Genomic DNA, 22,560 nt, shown 5'->3' with positions numbered 1-22,560 from the left:
AAGAGATACAACCTTAAGTGAGAATAACCTGAAGCAGATAACAACTTTGGATCAAACTGCTTTTCTCAAACTGTAAACCTGGGTTATAATGTATCCTGGATTGCAATACTCCCAAAGTGTCTGTCAAAAGCAAATGTAAATTTCCTAAGTATATACTCTATGGCCCAGAAAATATTCTTAACTTTTCAAATGTAGTATCCAAGGCCCAAATAAGGATAATGGAATACACAGGAAACTAAAAAGGAGTAAGAATTATCTGAAACAACAAAAAGGAAAAGGGGGTCAGGAAATAACTTAAGAAATCAGAATTATCAGATGTAGACCAAAAAACAATTTTGTTTTCTGTGATAGGATAAATAAAAGACAACTCTGAACTTTTAGAAGAGAACTGAAAAGTAACAGTGACAGTCACTCAGACTCTTTGCAACCCCATGGACTGCAGCCTGCCAGGCTCCTCTGTCCATGGAATTCTCCAGGCCAAAATACTGTAGCAGGTAGCTGTTCCCTTCTCCAGGGAATCTTTCCAACACAGGGATCGAATCCAGGTCTCCCACGTTGCAGTGGATTCTTTACCATCTGAGCCACCAGGGAAGCCCAGCAGAGAAGTGAAAACCATAAATGGTGACATAGATTTGAAAAAACAAAAACTGAGGCATCAAAACTCGAATAACCCCAATTAAGAACTGAATGGACAGGCTTAAAAGCAGATTGCTGTATGCTCAGTCATGTCCGACTCTTTACAACCCTTTGGACTGTAGCCTGCCAGGCTTCTCTTCCATGTGATTCGTCAGGCAAGAAGACCAAAGAGGATTGCCATTTCCTCCGCCAGGGGATCTTCCGGACCAAGAGATCTAACCCACATCTCCTGTGTCTCCTACACTGCAGGTGGATTCTTTACTGCTGAGCCACTGAGGAAGCCAAAAGCAGATTAGATGCAGCTTAAAAGATACTTAATAAATGGAAAGATAGGACAAAAGCCTAGAGGTATGCAAGACCTGGCCTGAACCAGTTTGTGAAAGTCAATTACATCCAAGTCTTTCTAACTCTGCATCAGTGAAGTCATGTTGGTTGTCTGAAACTTCCATGTTTATACTGCAAAAATCAACAAATGCTACAAATCAGGACTTTATTTTCCCCTGGAGAACCAGTTCACCAGCAAAACACTGGAAGCAACCATACAAGATTCAACACAAAGAGACAACAAGATCACAAATGCATGACAGAGGTTGAGATATGTGAAGAATATATGAGAAACTCTAATATATATTTAACTGGAGTTTCAAAGAAACTGAAGAAATTAAAGAACATGAGAATGGCAAAAGTAACATCTGATGAGAAAATGGGTACGATTTTTCCAGAACTAATGAAATCATAGGTTTAAAGAAGCCCAGTGAATCCACTACAGGATAAATAAAAAGAAATCTGCAGTGAAGACTGACCACTATAACCATTTACTTTTGAATCTATGAGTTCTTCTCTTTAAAAATTATAAATGCCATCAGAATTCAAACAGGTGGGGATTTATTTTCATTAATTTTACCTAGAACACAATGAGGCCTACACTTTGGACCTACCAATTCAGAAACCTGTCAGCCCACAGAAGTTTTCTTCTACTTTTATTTTTTGCTTTTGTTACATTTATTCTGATTTCTCCCTTAGAAATACCACACTCATCAGTTATTTTTCCTCTATCTGCCCTCAGTATTCATCATCTTTACCCTCATCATCTCACTTCCTGTCACCATTTTCTCCTTATTCTGGACAATCTCAAATACTCACTATAGGATTGATTCTGTTTTCTGTAGCATCAGCTCTGCTATTTACAACTGCCATTGCAGATTTTTATCCTGCTACTGCATTTTCAGGCTTTTTGGTTTATTTTTAATCTTCTTTCCAGTTCCTCCTAAAATCTTATTTTTTCTTATGCCTTTTTGTCTTGATTTTATAGAGGTCATATTTTTGCTTCCTTGCTGGGAATAAAATCTTACATTTCCACAAATATCTTCTGTATATCATCATAAATCATATTCATAATTATTAAGTCTTTCCTCATCATCTTTGGGCAATGGTTCCCTTCTTTGATGCTATATATTTCTTTCATAATTTCCATAAAGATTATTATCTTTGCAAAAAGAATATACACAATTTTTAAAATGGCAGAGTATGTAGATCATCCTTGATTCTCTCCATTCTTGCCACTATCCACTGGATGGTGAAATTTTGCTCACATCTTAACTTGGTCACGTTGTTAAGTTCAGTCCATAATGGTTCAGTTCAGCAAGCAATGCAACTATGCTCAACTGATTTAGATCTTCTATCATTCTCTCTTCTCATATTATGAGGAGAATTTATTACTATTACATCAGGAATGTGCTGTAGTTTGTCTTTTAACAGAAAAAAATAAGTGCTAATCTGAAATCCTAAGAGCACAACTGTTGCAGGGTTCCTCTTACCACCACTTCTACAGCTGCACTGCATCCCTGGAATGGAATATCCTAACAGTTTCCTTTCATTCTCTTCCACACTGCATATTGGAATTTTTAGCCTATGAACAGATGCACGGAGAACAGTGTTAAAGGTAGGTGTGGAGGTGCTAAGAGTCAGGAGAAATAGAGCAAATCTCTAGTCAAGTTAACTGGCTTGTAATACATCATGAAATACAAAATGTGAAGAAAACAGTAGGCTTCAGTCATTCATGGTCTCATTAGTGTGAATAAACAATGGGAATAGATTAAAACCCTTGTCTAACTTCTTCCCCTCATCTAATTTTATTCTCCAATATTAGAAGTCAAAGCATAAATATACCACTCGGGCTTTCTCAGTCTACTCCAACTTCAATGTAATAAGTAGTTAGGGGAAATGCCTCTAAAACTAAGTGGTTTACTGCTACTTAACTCTTTGGTGTTGTTCTGGAACTACCTGAGTATTTTAATGGGAAGCTGGAAGAAAACATATTACGCGTAGCTAGCCTAAAGTCAATATTTTAAACAAGTACATTTTTAAAAACAAAAAGAAACTGGTAATCTCTGTGTTTCAACATACAGTCAACTAAAATATCATGTTGACAGGTGCTGACTTATAGAGAAGGAGTAAAATAACTATAATTCCTTCACAACAAGATGAGCATCAAGACTTAAAAGGACTGTATACATTTTTAATGATCCATGATTTTATACATGGTGATGTAAACACTGACGTCTTCTCCATATCACTTAAAAGTGTGACAATCTTCTTTTTGTCCCTTTTTACATATCATGATGAAAATTTCATTAATGAAGTCAAGCTGAGCTATTTCTTACATGAGAGTGCTCCCCCACACACTTAGTGTCTAATGGATTTCCCCTAGTTAACAGCTAACATTTAATGAACCCTTCCTATGTGCCAGGTACTTCACTAAATGCTTTACATAATTAACTCATTTTTGTTTAGGAATACTATTATTATCATGAACATTTTAAAGATAGGAAACACAAAAGGGACACAAAAGTCAAATAATTTGCCAAGATTTTCATTCCACTCACTACGGCTACATCACACAATTACACCAAGTGTAGTGGCTTGAAAAACAATTTTATCACAAATGAAGTCTGTAGATCAGAGGTTTGGACAGAGCACAAAAGTAATGTACACTGTCTGAGGCTACAACTAAGAAGACTCGACAACTCGGGATGCTTCAATGGCTGGGGGTGGGAGTCATGTGGGAAATTTTCACTTGTGTATGTGACTGTTCTGCTACTGTGGTCTAGCATCTTAGCTGGAGCTGTCACCTGGAGCGCGTACATATGGCCTCTCTTGTGTCCTGTGCTTTCTCTGCAGCACGGCAGCTTCAGCACGTAGGACACCTTGAACAGCAGCACTGGGATCCAAGGGCAAGTGTCCTAGAAACAAGGCAAAGAATAAACTGTCTTTTCTGACCCAGCTTCAGACATCACTCAGCACTTTTGCGACATTCCATTAGTCATAGGCAAATCTCAAGCCTGTGCAGATTCAAGAGGAGAGGATAGAGACCCCTCCCCTCAAGGGAGGAGTATCAGCGTCATAGACTAGAAAGAGCAGGGGGCTGGAAATGCAGCCATATTTGGAAAATACAATATACCACCATCTGAGAGCAGAGATTCCCAGTGTTATGTTCTTAATGACCATACTCAACTGCAAGATTACAAACCGGCACTCTTTATGGCACTAACAATCACGCTCTTGACCCAGTCCAAAAGACTGTGTATATGCAATGCCAGAATTCCAGAAAAACATCTACTTCTGCTTCACTGACTACGCTAAGGCCTTTACTGTATGGATAACAATTAATTGTGGAAAATTCTTAAAAGAGATGGCATACCAGACCACCTTACCTACCTCCTCAGGGAGGTAGGTAGATTTGTATATGCAGGTCAAGGAGCAATAGTTAGAACTGGACATGGAACAACAGACTGGTTCAAAATTGAGAAAGGAGTTCATCAAGGCTGTATATTGTCACTCTGCTTATTTAACTTACATGCAGGGTATGTCATGAGAAATGCCAGGCTGGATGACTCACAAGCTGGAATCAACACTGCAGGAAGAAACATCAAGAACCTAAAACATGCAGATGATACCCCTCTAATGGCAAAAAGCAAAGAGGAACTAAAGAGCTTCTTGATGAGGGTGAAAAAGGAGAGTAGAAAAGCTGGCTTAAAACTAAACATTCAGAAAACTAAGATCATAGCATCCGGTCCCATCACTTCATAGCAAAAAGATGGGGAAAAACTGAAAACAACAGAAGATTTTATTTTCTTGGGCTCCAAAATCACTGTGGATGGTGACTGCAGCCATGAAGCCATGAAATTAAAAGATGCTTGCTCCTTGGAAGGAGAGCTATGACAAACCTAGACAGCATATTACAAAGCAGAAACATTACTTTGCCGACAAAGGTCCATAAAATCAAAGCTATGGTTTTTCCAGTAAACCATATCACATCATCCACAGATGTGAGAGTTGGACCATAAAGAAGGCTGAGCACCAAAGAATTGATGCTTTCAAACTGTGGTACTGGAGAAGACTCTTGAGAGTCCCTTGAACTTCAAGGAGAACAAACTAGTCAATCTTAAATGAAATCAATCCTGAATATTCACTGGAAGGACTGATGCTAAAGTTTCAATACTTTGGCTGCTGCTGCTGCGTCGCTTCAGTCGTCTCCGACCCTGTGCGACCCCATAGACGGCAGCCCACCAGGCTCCCCTGTCCCTGGGATTCTCCAGGCAAGAACACTGGAGTGGGTTGCCATTTCCTCCTCCAATGCATGAAAGTAAAAAGTGAAAGTACCTGATGCTAAAAGCCCACACATTGGAGAAGATTTTGATACTAGGAAAGATGGAGAGCAGGAGGAGAAGGGGGTGAAAGAGGAGGATGAGACGATTGGATGGCATCATTGACACAACGGACATGAGTTTGAGCAAAGTCCAGGGGATAGTAAAGGACAGGGAAGCCTGGCATGCTGCTGCTCACGGGATTGCAAAGAGTTGGACATGACTTAGCGACTGAACAACAACAACAATGCCATTCACAATTTGGAATGGGCAAAGGGACCAAGAGGAGAAGGAGTTCTGAAGAGGGTTCTTTAGGCTACATTCCCTTCAAGTCCATTCCCCTCTGGAAGCCATCAGTGAAGACAGGATTCTCTACACCACCAAGAAAACAAAGTGTCTCTTATAATCTCTCCACCATGATAGTATTTTGTGGTACTCAATTCCATCATAAAAATCATTTTAACTGTTTCTGAAAGACAGAAAGGGATGCCCCATGGACATCCTACTGTCATAGACTCGACCTCTGGTCTGCACACCATCTCTGATGTCGAATACGACAAACCTAACCCAAATCACACCTTGATTTCTGAGGTCACAGTAAAACTTCCACAAGATCCACATTATTTACAAATAAATCAACAAATATTTCATATTCAGATGGGAATCTGCATGTCTAAGAGTAAGTTTCCAGAACTTTTTGGAAAGTAGAGGAACTGGAGGAGCCATTCAAAGCAAATAATCTCTTTTTTAATCTTACCACTGATTCCTCTGACAATTTCAAGGGGTTTGGAAAAACTAGAGCAGAACTGCGAGACTGGAGAATCAGACTATTCAGAGACTCTCCAATGTTAAATCTTTCAGAATCAGATCCCTGGCACAAAGCCAGGTGAACAAAAGGTGCAAACTGACTCACTGGACTAAAATCCCACCCTTCAACAGCTGCCAGGAAGAATATTGTTTTAAAATGGTATGGTTATTATTTGGGCTGTGAACAAACACCTTCCCATTAACAGCCTCTCAGATTATTATTCTGCAAAATCTTGGTGTTACCAAGGAATTTCGTGAAATCTGTTGGGGTTTCCTTTGTTTTGTTAAAAATAATAAAATTATCATTGACTCCAATAAACTGTTGGTTGCTACAAAGGGAAAAACCAAGAATGCCTTCTACCTCATCTGGTTTACACACTAGGTAAAAGCATGAAAACACTGTGGCAACATTAGCATAACTAGTTAAGTGTTACTGATTTGAAAATACTGTATAGTAGCAATTTTTAAAAAAACAAAAACTGGTTTACTCGTTTAAGCTTTCATTTTGAATACAATTTCAATTAACACAAACAACTTGGGCTGGCCTATTAAAACAACCAAAGAGAAGAGGAGACGTTTAATGAATAAACTCTCTGGTAAACACTTTGTCTACATGGATTTTTCCAGAGGTACTGTGTTCTGGCTACGTGAGGCTGCCTTTGTTTCTTTCAATAAATCAAAGAAAGGAAAAAGGTGGGAAGGGGAAAGTGACAATCACACTTAATCCAGGCTGCCATATGTCACTTTTTGTCCTTTGCTGGTTCATTGATTATTCATGAATTCACTACCTGAAAAGTGCTATATTTATCTTTACAGCCACAAAGCTGTCAATTCAGTTCCAAGTATGCCTGCCTTTGTTTTCAATGAAATGCACAGTCTGGGTAACGGTCTTTTGCACATGACACTGCCCTAGGCCATAAAACAAGTATTAAAAAATTGACATAATATAGGTGAAATTTCAGTGTTGATACTGGCCTGAGCCTTATTATTATTTTGTAATGACTGTTTTATCAAAAGAAACATGAAGTAGTCTTGGCTTTTAAAGCCTTCGGCCTCTAAGGATTTCCAGAGAGGCCCTAAACCCTACTCCCTCCTCTATTTTGTTATCAATGGTCTTACTGTTCCCATTTCTTTTCTTCTTTTATACCTGCTTGTTTCTGGTATAGCAGAGGTATAGTATCCTCTGCTATTAAGTTACCTGCTCAAAGCTACCTAAATTCCAACCACTGCTTTCCGGGGATGCATTACCTCACTCTAGTTCAGAATCTGCCTCAAGGTTTCCTTTTCCCACATACAGTCACTGCCTTGAAGAATTCCACAGGTCATTTAAATTTCAACTTGTTTGCCAGCACCTAGGGAAGACATACTTTTAAAAAAGCAAAGAGATACTCAGCTTTCAACACTACCTACCAGGCAAGAAGACAGGGAAAACAAGCTTGCCTAAAGACATTTTAAATGTTTCCCTGGTTGGCTTCAAGCTTAAAACCACCACCACAAATCCATCACCTTTGTCCTGGAGAAGAAAGGTCAGAGGGAGAAAATAGATTACAAATATACCTGCATCCTAAAAATTCTGTGATTGGCTTAAAGGATAAAAAAGCGAACTGGAATCTCCACCAAATTACTGTCATTTCAAAGTTTTATGATAATAAAGCCAAAAAGGTAAACTCAATTTATTTTTCCCTAGGTGTGCTCAACAACAATTTTGACATGAAAGTTCAAACATGTGATAAATGTTAACAGTAAGTGACAGGGCAAAGACCTTATCCAAAGAGAAAAAAGCCCTTCATAAATAGTTTCAATATATCATGCATTCTTCCATGTTTTATTTCAATTAATCTTTTGAGGATCCCCAAACCTAAAAGTCTCTGATTCAAGAATGTGATTAAGATCTGAAACTCCGTTAACAGGAAAATGAGGCAGAGGGAGACTTAGTATTTTAGAACTCCATTATGATGTAAGACTAAGTCATCAAATTCCTCCCATGATTAACATATGAGATCAATGTTCATGTCTAAGAAAGCAAAAGGAAAAAGGATTCAAACTAAAAACAAGCTTTAGTCTTTTCATGTTTTAAAAAGTAATTTAACTGCTGAGATTTTCATGTGCTTAATTGTTTTATAGGATTATCTACCTTTAGAAGCCCCTAACCTGTCTGCTCTTTACCAAATGCATTACTACTTGTTCAGTCATCCAGGATTCAAACCTGGGCCTCCTCTGTCACCTAGCTTTCATTAGTCAGGATTAAGTTCGACCACATACGACAAGAGCAAAAACAGACAACAGATAAAGCCAATGGCTTACACAAGGTAATTGTATTCTCACGAAAAAAGAAGCCCAGATGCAGCTGGGCCAGTGTGTACAGGTTCACAGTGCCAGGCTTTTTCCCTCTTGATGCTGTGTCATTCTCAAAACATGTCCCCACCTTTAAGGCCCAGGGTAGCTGCTTGGGTGCCTGCTATCACGTGCCTATAATAGCCAGTAGGAAAGAGCGGAAGCAGGGTTCAATCCTTCTAATAACACTTTCTAGAAGTTGCACACAGCACTTCTTTCATCTCACTAAACTGAATTTAGTGATATGGTCACATCTAGCTACAAAAAAAACTTGATTTTCAATCTTTTCATTGGGCAACAACAGTATGTCCAACTGAAAATCTGGGTTCTATTTTACAAAGAAAATGTTTTCCAGGATGAGCACAGTCAGTCTTAGGGATACTTCTTACTCCACACATCAGTCCTCTCAGCTCTTCTCCACTATTTAGCTAAGTCAATCCTATCAGCATGGTTGTAATTCGCTTCATCATCATCTCTGCCTGAACGATAACATCTTGACTGAGTTCCTTGAGCCAAATGAAAATAAGGGGAAAACAGAGAGACTGGCTGCAGTCTGGTGTTTGTGCATTTGTGGATAGTCTTGCTGAGCTTTAGTGGTCAGAGATGAAGAGATGAGGGTCCTGAGAAGGAAATCTGTCCATATGTCAGGAAACACTTCTCAGTGGAAAGAATAAAAAAAAAAAAACAGAGAAAAAATATTAACAACATTCTATACTCAACACAAATATTTTTCACAAATGAAAGCAAAATAAAAACTTTTGCAGATAAATAAAAGCTGATAGAATTCACTGAAAACAGACATGCACTATGAGAAATTTTTTAATTGAAACATTTGAAATATACTGATGAAAGTAATCAAAGATAACAGATGGAAATATGTATCATGTTCTTGGATTGGAAGAATCAATATTGTGAAAATGACCATACTACCCAAAGCATTTTACAGATTCAGGGCAATGTCTATCAAACTACTAATGGCATTTTCCACAGAATTAGAACAAAAAATTTTACAATTTGTATGGAAACACAAAAGACCCTCAAGAGCCAAAGCTATCTTGAGAAAGAAAAAGAGCTGGAGGAATCAGGCTCCCAGACTTCGGGCTGTACTACAAAGCTATAGTAATCAAGATAGTATGGTACTGACACAAAAACAGAAATATAGATGAATGGAATAAGATAGAAAGCCTACAGATAAACCCACATATCTATGGTCACCTAATCTTTGACAAAAGAAACAAGAATATACAATGGAGAAAAGACAGTCTCTTCAATAAGTGGAGCTAGGAATACAAGAAAGCTACATGTAAAAAGAATGAAATTAGAGCACTCCCTAAAACCATACACACTCCAGTATTCTTGCCTGGAGAATTCCATGGACAGAAGAGCCTGGTGGGCTATAGTCCGTGGGGTCGCAAAGAGGCAGACATGACTAAGTGACTAACACTTAAACCTGCTATCTCCTGCATTAGGAGGCAAATTCTTTACCAAAGGAAAGGAAGCCCAAAGGAAGCCATAAATAAGACAAAAAGACAACCGCAGAATGTAAGAAAATATCTGCAAATAAAGCAACTGACAAGGAATTAATCTCCAAAATATACAAACAGCTCATATAGATCAATATCAAAAAAAACCAAACAACCCAATCAAAAAAATGGGCAGAAGACTAAATTGACATTTTTCCAAAGAAGACTTCCATACGGCAAACAAGCACATGAAATGATGCTCAACATCGCTGCTGAAAGTGAAAGTCGCTCAGTCGTGTCCGACTCTTTGTGACACCGTGGACTATACAGTTCATGGAATTCTCCAGGCCAGAATACTGGAGTGGGTAGCCTTTCCCTTCTCCAGGGAATCTTCCCAACCCAGGGATAGAACCCAGGTCTTCTGCATTGCAGGCATATTCTTTACCAGCTGAACCACCAGGGAAACCCAAGAATACTGGAGTGGGTAGCCTATCCCTTCGTCAGTGGATCTTTCTGACTCAAGAATCAAACCAGGGTCTCCTGCATTACAGGCAGACTCTTCACCAGCTGAGCTACCATGGAAGCCCAATATCACTATTAGAGAAATGCAAATGAAAACTACAATGAGGTATCACTTCACACAGGTCTGAATGGTCATCACCAAAAATTTCATAAACAATAAATATTGGAGACGGTGTGGAGAAAATGGAACTCTACACTGTTGGTTGGAATGTAAACTGGTACAACCACTATGGAGAACAGTATGGAGGTTCCTCAAAAAACTAAACACAGAACTACCATATGACTCAGCAATCCCACTCCTGGGCATACTCCTGGAGAAAAATACAATTTAAAAGATACATGATGTACGTCCCACCCCCAGTGTTCATTGCAGTACTATTTACAATAGCCAGGACATGGAAGTAACCCAAATCTCTATCAGCAGAGGAATGGATAAAGAAAATGTGGTACATTTATACAGTGGAATATTAGTCAGCCACAAAAAGGAACGAAATGGTGCCATAAGATGTGGATAGACCTAGAAACAGTCATACAGTATGAAGTAAGTCAGAAAGAGAAAAACAAATATTGTATATTAATGCATATATGTGGAATCTAGAAAAATGGCATAGATGAACTTATTTGCAAAGCAGAAATAGAGACACAGAGAACAAATGTATGAGTACCAAGAGGGGAAGGGGGAGTTGGTAAGGATGGGAGATTGGGATATATACACTACTAATGAAATAACTTTAGTCAGCTTTCATTCCAATCCCAAAGAAAGGGAATGCCAAAGAATGCTCAAACTACCGCACAACTGTACTCATCTCACACGCTGGTAAAGTAATGTTTAAAATTCTCCAAGCCAGGCTTCAGCAGTACGTGAACCGTGAACTTCCAGATGTTCAAGCTGGTTTTAGAAAAGGCAGAGGAACCAGAGATCAAATTGCAAATATCCACTGGATCATCGAAAAAGCAAGAGAGTTCCAGAAAAACATCTATTTCTGCTTTATTGACTATGCCAAAGCCTTTGACTGTGTGGATCACAATAAACTGTGCAAAATTCTGAAAGAGATGGGAATACCAGACTACCTTACCTGCCTCTTGAGAAACCTATATGCAGGTCAGGAAGCAACAGTTAGAACTGGACATGGAACAACAGACTGGTTCCAAATACGAAAAGGAGTTCATCAAGGCTGTATATTGTCACCCTGCTTATTTAACTTATATGCAGAGTACATCATGAGAAACGCTGGACTAGAGGAAGCACAGCTGGAATCAAGATTGCCAGGAGAAATATCAATAACCTCAGATATGCAGATGACACCACCCTTATGGCAGAAAGTCAAGAGGAACTAAAAAGCCTCTTGATGAAAGTGAAAGAGTAGAGTGAAAAAGTTGGCTTAAAGCTCAACATTCAGAAAACGAAGATCACGGCATCTGGTCCCATCACTTCATGGGAAAGAGATGGGGGAACAGTGGAAACAGTGTCAGACTTTATTTTTTTGGGCTCCAAAATCACTGCAGATAGTGACTGCAGCCATGAAATTAAAAGACGCTTACTCCTTGGAAGGAAAGTTATGACCAACCTAGATAGCATATTCAAAAGCAGAGACATTACTTTGCCAACAAAGGTCCGTCTAGTCATGGTTTTTCCAGTGGTCATGTATGGATGTGAGAGTTGGACTGTGAAGAAAGCTGAGTGCTGAAGAATTGATGCTTTTAAACTGTGGTGCTGGAGAAGACTCTTGAGAGTCCCTTGGACTGCAAGGAGATCCAACCAGTCCATCCTAAAGGAGATCAGTCCTGGAAGTTCATTGGAAGGACTGATGCTGAAGCTGAAACTCCAATACTCTGGCCACCTCATGCGAAGAGTTGTCTCATTGGAAAAGACCCTGATGCTGGGAGGGATTGGGGGCGAGAGGAGAAGGGGACGGCAGAGGATGAGATTGCCGGATGGCATCACCGACTCAATGGACTCGAGTCTGGGTAAACTCTGGGAGTTGGTGATGGACAGGGAGGCCTGGCATGCTGCGATTCTTGGGGTCACAAAGAGTCGGACACAACTGAGCGACTGAACTGAACTAAATGAAATAACTAATAAGAATGAACTATATAGCACAGGGAATTCTACTCAAAGCTCTGTGGTGACCCAAATGGGAAGGAAATCCAAGGAAGACAGGATATATGAATACATGTGGCTGATTCAGTTTGCTGTACAGCAGAAACTAACAACATTATAAAGCAACTATACTTCAGCAAAAATATATGACATATAACATCGTGTAAATTTAAGGTGTACAATTTATATTGTAATACAATTGCCTTTGTAGCAATAATCACCTTTATCACATTATATAACTATTTTCTTTTTAGTGGTTGGAATAACTGAGTTTGTTTCTTAGCAAGTTTGATGATTGTAACAATATTATCTGTAGTCTCTGTACTATGCATTAATTCTCTACCACTTATTTAACTACTTGGTAGCAAGTCTGTCCTCTTAAACATCTTTCCTATCCATCCACCTACGATCCTCTGGTAACCAACATTTTACTCTGTTTCTATGAGTTTGTTTTTTTCCGATTCTTCATATAAAAGATATACAGTATTTGTCTTTCTCTGACTTATCTCATGAGAAATATTAAAGTTCTTCTAGCAGAAGAAAAATACCAAATGGAAACTTGTAACTACAAAAAAGCCAGAGAGGCCTACAATGTAATACACATGGCAAAATGCTAAGGACATTTTTCTCTCAATTTTAATCTTTTTAAAGGTTAATTGAAATGACATCAGCAAGATGGCACAAGAGTTTTCTACTGCCATTTCCCCAAAGACCAACTGACTAGGACAATCACCTACCGAGAAGGCAGCTTTTGTAGAACTCCGGAGTCCAGCAGAGAAGCTCCAGGACACTACGGGAGCAAAATAAAACAGGGATTAGATGTAGAAGTAAAAGGACCACGTTACCCGCTCCCCCACGGTGGTGCAGCTCAGGATCTCTCGCCAGCAATTTTTCCCACCATGGAATGTTTGAGGGCATGCGAGTGAGTACTCAGCTTCCCCAGCTGGACAGCATACTGCCAAAAGGACCCACTTCTTTCCTGCCCCATCTAGGGGTACTGAGGTGAATGTACAACTGAGGGGCAGGGAGGGGCTGCCAGAGCCCGAGATGTGTCAAAGTAACATGGATCCTACTAACCATTTCGAGGACAGCATCAAGTCCACAGCTGAACTGCTGGGGAGGCCTCACCTTCAGTAACCTCAACGATCTGTGCACCTCACTCACACACACTCTCCCACCCAGTGGCAGGCTCCCCCCTGCTCCACACTTTCATGAGGGATGTGTTCAACACTCTGCATGCAACTAAAATTGTGTATAAAAAGATGTAAATACAATGGAATAATATTAAGCCATTAAAAAAAACACACACAAGGAAATCCTATCATTTGCAACAACCTGGATGAAACTGGAGGACATTATGCTAAGTGAGATAACCCAGAGAAATAAAAAGAAATATTGCATAATCTCAAATACTGGACAATCTTAAAAGAAAGCTGAACTCACAGAAACAGAGTGGTAGGGTGGTTGCCGGAGACTGGGGAAATGGAGAGAGGTTAAAGGGTACAAACTTTCAGTTATTAGATGAAAAAGTCCTGAGAATCTAAGTACAGCATGACTACCGCAAAAACAGCACAATGAAAGTACAGAATGGTGATTATATTCTGTATTAGATAACTGAAATTTGCTGAGAGTAGATATTAAAGGTTGTCACACACACACACACCCCCACACACACAATCACTAAGGTAATGGTTAAGTTGATTCTGGAAATACTTTCACAATCTATATCAATATCAAATCATCACGTTGCACACTTTAAATATAGTTTTGTAAATTATACCTCAAAAGCTGGAAAAAACTAACTGGCTCTTTAAAGAAAGTTCAATAATTAGGTATGTGGTTTATAACAAGTAGAAGTAAAATGTGATACAATAACATAAGATGAGGATGCAGAATTGAAGTATACTGTGTAAGATTCCTGTGTGAAATAGTATATCACTTAAAGATAAATTAATAATTAGCTATATAAACTCTAGAGTAACTACTAAAAAGTAAAACAAAAGGTACAGCTAATAAGCCAATAATGGAGATAGAATGGAATCACAAAAAAATACTGTTAATCCAAAAGAAACAAGGAAAACATGAAGAAAGAGGAATAAAGATGAGACATTTAGAAAACAGAGAACAAGATGGGAAACTTTAAATTGATCATGTTGATAATAAATGCAAATTGTCTAAACATTATGCTTAAATGTCAGAGATCATCCTAATGGAAAAAAGAAAAAAAGCAAGACTCAACAACATACCATCTGCAGAATTAGCTGATCAACAACACTCACCAAAGTCTCTAAGGCCTATAAAAATTTAAAATATCTTCTTCCTTATACCTGGGAAATTACTTGATGGAGAAGGAAGGAGGGCCCAAAAGGGGCTAAGAAATCTTCACAGTGAGTCAAGAAATTTTGCATCAATAAAAAATTTCCCTTCCAGACAAGGAACAAGACCTGGAAGTGATATATAGATTCAAGGCATTAGCTCTGATAGAGTGCATGAAGAACTGTAGATGAGGGTTCGTGACACTGTGCAGGAGGCAGTGATCAAGACCATCCCCAAGAAAAAGTAACACAAAAAGGCACAATGGTGGTCTGAGGAGGCCTTACAAATACCTGAGAAAAGAAGAGAAGCGAAAGACAAATGAGAAAAGGAAAGAAATACCCATCTGAATGCAGAGTTCCAAAGGAATAGAAATGAGAGAAAAGAAAGCCCTCATCAGTGATCAATGCAAAGAAATAGAGGAAAACAATAAAATGGAAAAGCCTAGAGATCACTTCAAGAAAATTAGAGATACCAAGGAAACATTTCATGCAAAGATGGGCTCAATAAAGAACAGAAATGGTATGGACCTAACAGAAGTAGAAGATATTAAGAAGAGGTGGCAAGAGTACACAGAAGAACTGTACAAAAAATGATCTTAATGACCCAGATAACCACGATGGTGTGATCACTCACCTAGAGCCAGACATCCTGGAATACTAAGTCAAGTGGGCCTCAGGAAGCATCACTACAAACAAAGCTAATGGAGGTGATGGAATTCCAGTTGAGCTATTTCAAATCTAAAAGATGATGCTGTGAAAATGCTACACTCAATATGCCAGCAAATGTGGAAAACTCAGCAGTGGCCACAGGACTGGAAAAGGTCAGTTTTCATTCCAATCCCAAAGAAAGGTAATGCCAAAGAATGCTCAAACTACCGCACAATTTTACTCATCTCACATGCCAGTAAATTAATGCTCAAAATTCACCAAGCCAGGCTTCAACAGTATGTGAACTGCGAACTTCCAGATGTTCAAGCTGGATTTAGAAAAGTCAGAGACCCAGAGACCAAATTCCCAACATCTGCTGGATCATTGAAAACGCAAAGGAGTTCCATAAAAACATCTACTTCTGCTTTATTGACTATACCAAAGCCTTTGACTATGCGGACCACAACAAACTGGAAAATTCTTCAAGAAATGGGAATAACAGACCACCTTACCTGCCTCCTGAGAAATCTGTGTGCAGGTCAAGAAGCAACAGTTAAAACTGGACAAGGAACGATGGACTGGTTCCAAATTGGGTAAGGAGTATGTCAAGGCTGTATATTGTCACCCTGCTTATTTAACTTCTATGCAGAGTCAGTCAGTCAGTCCAGTCGCGTCCGACTCTTTGGGACCCCATGGACTGCAGCACACCAGGCTTCCCTGTCCATCACCAACTCCCAGAGCTTGCTCAAACTCATGTCCATCTAGTTGGCGATGCCATGAAACCATCTCATCCTCTGTTGTCCCCTTCTCGCCCTGCCTTCAATCTTTCTCAGCATCAGGGTCTTTTCCAGTGAGTCAGTTCTTTGCATCAGGTGGCCAAAGTATTGGAGTTTCAGCTTCAGCATTAGTCCTTCCAATGAATATTCAGGACTGACTTCCTTTAGGATGAACTGGTTGAATCTCCTTGCAGTCCAAGGGACTCTCAAGAGTCTTCTCCAACAACACAGTTCAAAAGCATCAATTCTTTGGCACTCAGCTTTCTTTATAATCCAACTCAGACATTCATACAAAACTATGGGAAAAACCATAGCTTTAACTAGACAGACTTTTGGAGGCAAAGTATGTCTCTGCTTTTTAATATGCTGTCTAGGTTGGTCATAACTTTTCTTCCAAGGAGTAAGCATCTTTTGATGGCTGCAGTCACTATCTGCAGTGATTTTGGAACCCAAGAAAAGAAAGTCTCTGTTTCCACTGTTTCCCCATCTATTTGCCATGAAGTGATGGAATCAGATGCCCTGATCTTAATTTTCTGAATGCTGAGTTTTAACCCAACTTTTTCGCTGTCCTCTTTCATTGTCATCAAGAGGCTGTTTAGTTCTTCCTCGCTTTCTGCCTTAAGGGTGGTATCATCTGCATATCTGAAGTTATTCATATTTCACCCAGCAATCTTGATTCCAGCTTCTGCTTCATCCAGCCCACCATTTCTCATGATACACTCTGCATATAATTTAAATAAGCAGGGTGACAATATACAGCCTTGCTACTAATGCTGCTAAGTCACTTCAGTCATGTCCAACTCTGTACAACCCCATAATGGCAGCCCACCAGGCTCCCCCGTCCCTGGGATTCTCCAGGCAAGAACACTGGAATGGGTTGCCATTTCCTTCTCCAATACATGAAAGTGAAAAATGAAAGCAAAGTTGCTCAGTTGTGTCCAACTCTTAGCAACTCCATGGACTGTAGCCTACCAGGCTCCTCCATCCATGGGATTTTCCAGGCAAGAGAACTGGAGTGGTGGCCACAGCTTTGACGTACTCATTTTCCTATTTGGAACCAGTCTACTGTTCCATGTCCAGCTCTGTTGCTTCCTGACCTGCATACAGATTTCTCAAGAGGGAGGTCAGATGGTCTAGTATTCCCATCTCTTTCAGAATTTTCCACAGTTTGTGGTGATCCACACAGTCAAAGGCTTTGGCATAGTCAATAAAGCAGAAATAGATGTTTTTCTGGAACTCTCTTGCTTTTCTGATGATCCACGGATGTTGGCAATTTGATCTCTGTTTCCTCGGCCTTTTCTAATACCAGCTTGAACATCTGGAATTTGGCAGTTCACATACTGTTGAAGCCTGGCTTGGAGAATTTTGAGCATTACTTTACTAGCGTGTGAGATGGCTGAAATTGTATGGTAGTTTGAGCATTCTTTGGCATTGCCTTTCTTTGGGATTGGAATGAAAACTGACCTTTTCCAGTCCTGTGGCCACTGCTGAGTTTTCCAAACGTGCTGGCATATTGCGTGCAGCACTTTCACAGCATCATCTTTTAGGATTTGAAATAGCTCAACTGGAATTCTATCACTTCCACTAGCTTTGTTCGTAGTGATGCTTCCTGAGGCCCACTTGACTTCGTATTCCAGGATGTCTGGCTCTAAATGAGTGATCACACACCATCATGATTATCTGGGTTGTGAAGATCTTTTTTGTACAGTTCTTCTGTGTACTCTTGCCACCTCTTCTTAATATCTTCTGCTTCTGTTAAGTCCATACTATTTCTGTCCTTTATCGAACCCATCTTTGTATGAAATGTTCCCTTGGTACCTCTAATTTTCTTGAAGAGATCTCTAGTCTTTCCCATTATATTGTTTTCCTCTATTTCTTTGCATTGATCACTAAGGAAGGTTTTCTTATCTCTCCTTGCATTCTTTGGAACTCTGCATTCAAAAAGGTATATCTTTCCTTTTCTCCTTTGCTCTTAGCTTCTCTTCTTTTCACAGCTATTTGTAACAGACAGCCATTTTGCTTTTTTGCAACTCTTTTTCTTGATCCCTGTCTCCTGTACAATGTCACGAACCTCATTCCATAGTTCATCAGGCACTCTGTCTATCAGATCTAATCCCTTGAATCTATTTCTCACTTCCACTGTATAATCATAAGGGATTTGATTTAGATCATACCTGAATGGTCTAGTGGTTCTTCCCTACTTTCTTCAATATAAGTCTGAATTTGGCAATAAGGAGTTCATGATCTGAACCACAGTCGGCTCCCAGTCTTGTTTTTGCTGACTGTATAGAGCTTCACCATCTTTGGCTGCAAAGACTATAATCAATCTGATTTCGGTATTGACCATCTGGTGATGTCCATGTGTAGAGTCTTCTCTTGTGTTGGCTGGAGCGGCAGCTGCACAGCACTGAAGCGGCTGTGAGGAGAAACCCCAAGTTCAAGGGCAGAGAGGCCCCAGCAAGAGGGTAGGAGGGACAAACTCACATTTAGAATCAAACCTCATTACCACCAGAGATACTCAGAGGGCTCAAACAAACTTTGTGCACACCAGTAGCCAGGGATCCCACAGAGACTGAGACAGAACTGTGTTTGAGTATCTCCTGTGGAGGTATGAGTCAGCAGTGGACTGCCACAGGGGCAAGGCTCTGGGTGCAGCAGACTTGGGTATGGCATAAGCCCTGTTGGAGGATGTCGTCATTAACCCCACCACAGAGCTGCCAGAACTTACACAGGACTGGGAAATATACTCGTGGAGGGCACAAACAGAACCTTGTGCGCACCAGGACCCAGGAGAAAGGAGCAGTGACCCCACAAAAGACTGACCCAGACTTGCCTATGCAGAATGTGCATCATGCAAAATGCCAGTCTAGATGAAGGATAAGCTGGAATCAAGAGTGCCAGGAGAAATATCAATAACCTCAGATATGCAGTTGACACCACCCTTTTGGCAGAAAGCAAAGAACTAAACAGCCTCTTGATGAAAGTGAAACAGGACAGTGAAAAAGTTGACTTAAAACTCAACATTCAAAAAACTAAGATCATGGCATCCAGTCCCATTACTTCATGGCAAATAAATGGGGAAACGATGGAAACAGTGAGAGACTTTATTTTCTTGGGGTCCAAAATCACTGCAGATGGTGACTGCAGCCATCAAATTAAAAGACACTTGCTCCTTGGAAGAAAAGTTATGACCAACTTCAGTTCAGTCGCTCAGTCGTGCCCAACTCTTTGCGACCCCATGAATCGCAACACGCCAGGCCTCCCTGTCCATCACAAACTCCCGGAGTTCACTCAGACTCACGTCCATCGAGTCAGTGATGCCATCCAGCCATCTCATCCTCTGGCATCCCCTTCTCCTCCTGCCCTCAATCCCTCCCAGCATCAGAGTCTTTTCCAATGAGTCAGCTCTTCGCATGAGGTGGCCAAAGTACTGGAGTTTCAGCTTCAGCATCATTCCCTCCAAAGAAATCCCAGGGCTGATCTCCTTCAGAACAGACTGGTTGGATCTCCTTGCAGTCCAAGGGACTCTCAAGAGTCTTCTCCAACACCACAGTTCAAAAGCATCAATTCTTTGGCACCCAGCCTTCTTCACAGTCCAACTCTAGACGGCATATTAAAAAGCAGAGACATTATTTTGCCACCAAAGGTCCATCTAGTCAGAGTTATGGTTTTTCCAGAATAAAGAAAGCTGAATGCCAAAGAATTGATGCTTTTGAACTGTGTTGTTGGAGAAGACTCTTGAGAGTCCCTTGGACTGCAAGGAAATTCAACCAGTTCATCCTAAAGGAAGTCAGTCCTGAATATTCATTGGAAGGACTAATGCTGAAGCTGAAACTCCAATACTTTGGCCACCTGATGCAAAGAACTGACTCACTGGAAAAGACCCTGATGCTGAGAAAGATTGAAGGCAGGGCGAGAAGGGGACAACAGAGGATGAGATGGTTTCATGGCATCGCCAACTAGATGGACATGAGTTTGAGCAAGCTCTGGGAGTTGGTGATGGACAGGGAAGCCTGGTGTGCTGCAGTCCATGAGGTTGCAAAGAATCAGACATGACTGAGCAACTGAACTGAAATGAACAAATTTCCCTGCCAGGCAATGAACAAATGCAAGTGTCAGAATTATGCATTCTGCCTTTCCGTAACACAGAATGGAATGTGACGAGAAGACAGACATTTCGGGTAAATTCAAGCCTCCCGGCCACATGGAAAATAAGATTAATTTGAAAAGGCCAGTAGAGTTAGTTGTCCTAACTAATTCATATCACACTGACCCACTAAGGCTCCTGCAAAATTAAGCCCCCAACACCAGTTAATTCTACAATAGTCACCGGGCAATAAGAAAGAAGTTTGTGCTGTATCAAGGATTAAATCATTTGTAGGAGCCAGTAAATGTGTTGGCATCTATTAGCCAACATCTTGACAAGTTAGGCTATCAAATATGCACTTTAGCCTGCTGAGCAAGTCAGCCCAATAAAATAGGTAACCAGGCAATGACCCAGAATTTTCCTCCTCTGTCAAGTAGAAGCAAAATATAGATTTCACTGTCTCTTTCATAAATAGGAAGCTATACGCAAGTACATGTGTAGCCATACACATAATTTCCCCAATAAGCATTACAAGGTAACAAAAAAAAAAATTCTTAAGAGTTAGAATAGGGCAGTTAGAAACACTGGGTCAGCATCTGACCTTGAATTCCTGGAAAGTAGCAAACAATAGCAGAACAGTTTCAAAATTTTATGTAGCCTCTTAATACGGATTGTGGTTTGTAAAGCCAATGAGCAAATATTGGGAAGGTGTATCTGAAGGACAGTCAGAGCTGAGTGGGAGCAGACAGTCTTATACTGGGTTGTTTTATCCAAGGATCTAGATGAGAAACATGGAGCCAGGATTCATAAGGGAAATCAAGGCAGCCAATGAAATAATCAGGTCATGAGTGAAGTGGGAAAGCCAAGTGGAGGACTTTTTCTGAGGAGCAGTACAAATGCTTGTATGAGTTTTCTATGGCTACTGTAACAAATTACCACAAACTCAGCGGCTTAAAACAACACAGATTTGGACTTCACTGGTGGTCCAGTGGTTAATAATTTGCCTGCCAATACAGGGAACGTGGGTTTGATCCCTGGTCTGGGAAGATCTCACATGCCTCAGGGCAGCCAGAACCATGTGCCACAACTACTGAAGCCCAGGAGTCCAGAGCCTGTGCTCCCCAACAAGAGAAACCACAGCAACAAGAAGCCCGTGCACCACAACCAAGAGTAGCCCCCTCTCCCTGTAACTAGAGAGTGCCTATGTGCAGCAATGAAGGCCCAGCACAGCCAAAAAATCAATACATAAACATTTAAAAAAATAAAACACAGATTTATTATCTTACGTTCTGCTCATTAGAAGTCTAACAGACCTCACAGGGCTACGATCAGGGTGTCAGTAGGATGTACCTTTTCTGGGGGCTTTACAGAAGAATTTCTTTCTTTGACTTTCCATCTTGTAGATGTCATCCACCTTCCTTGACTCATGGTCCCTTCCTCCATCTTCAAAGGAGCCTGGTCCTTCTCATGTGGCGCTCTCTCTGGTTCTTTCTTTTGATTCCCCTCTTCCACTTTTAGGGACCCATGATTACACTGGGATCACCAAATTAATCCAGAATAATCTCCATGTTTTGAGGTCAGCTGAATAGTAATTTTAACTCCCCTTACCATGTAACTCAGATGGTAAAGAGTCTGCCTGCAATGCAGGAGACTGGGGTTCGATCCCTGGGTTGGGAAGATCCCCTGGAGAAGAAAATGGCAACCCACTCCAGTATTCTTGCCTGGGAAATCCCATGGACGGAGGAGGCTGGTGGGCTACAGTCCACGGGGTCACAAAGAGTTGGACACGACTGAGCAACTAACACTTTCACTTCGCTTCACCACATAATGTAATATAATCAACAGTTCCAAGGTTTGAATGTGAACACACTAGGGTGGGGGGTAATGGAGGGGACAGCAACATTATTCTGCCTACCATAGTGCTGCTAGCAGCTTTCCATAGGGATTGCTCCACTGATTTCCATGAATAAAGCAAGTCTACGCTACTGTAGATCTTCAGGAAGGTGTGGACAAGGTGGCCAAGAAAGCATTAATAGTACCGCAGACTGGACCAGAATAGAGTAGCTGGGAAGCTTAGTGCCACTAAGAAGCACAAAGACACAAAAAATAGCGGGTGGAGGTGGGAGAAGGATCAGGGTTTGAGCCAAAGACATGGCACTGGCTGTAAGATCTTACTTGGGCAAGTCACTTAACTTCCGCATCCTACTTTCCTCATCCATAAAATG

The 22,560-nt window shown here is 40.5% G+C and overlaps 1 protein-coding gene across 12 annotated transcripts in view; it reads right to left on the bottom strand.

Annotated features, from left to right (window-relative positions):
* LOC129659398 (cytochrome c oxidase assembly factor 1 homolog) overlaps nucleotides 1–22,560 on the bottom strand; it is a 98,834-nt gene that overhangs the window by 35,963 nt on the left and 40,311 nt on the right. For 6 of the 12 annotated variants that reach the window (XM_055590729.1, XM_055590723.1, XM_055590722.1 and 3 more), the window contains exon 2: nucleotides 13,247–13,299. Coding sequence is in view for 3 of the 12 variants with exons in the window: in XM_055590719.1 (XP_055446694.1) it covers nucleotides 3,781–3,782 (2 nt within the window). In the remaining 9 variants the exon portion in view is untranslated. Of the gene's footprint in view, nucleotides 1–3,767; nucleotides 3,879–13,246; nucleotides 13,300–22,560 lie in introns of all 12 variants that reach the window. The other 6 variants (XM_055590719.1, XM_055590726.1, XM_055590718.1 and 3 more) reach the window with 2 other exon arrangements.

Source organism: Bubalus kerabau, chromosome 8, assembly GCF_029407905.1.
Source record: "Bubalus kerabau isolate K-KA32 ecotype Philippines breed swamp buffalo chromosome 8, PCC_UOA_SB_1v2, whole genome shotgun sequence".
Classification (NCBI taxonomy): Eukaryota; Metazoa; Chordata; class Mammalia; order Artiodactyla; family Bovidae; genus Bubalus; species Bubalus kerabau.
Note: the sequence above shows the minus strand (reverse complement) of the source record. Positions and strands in the feature narration are given on the sequence as shown.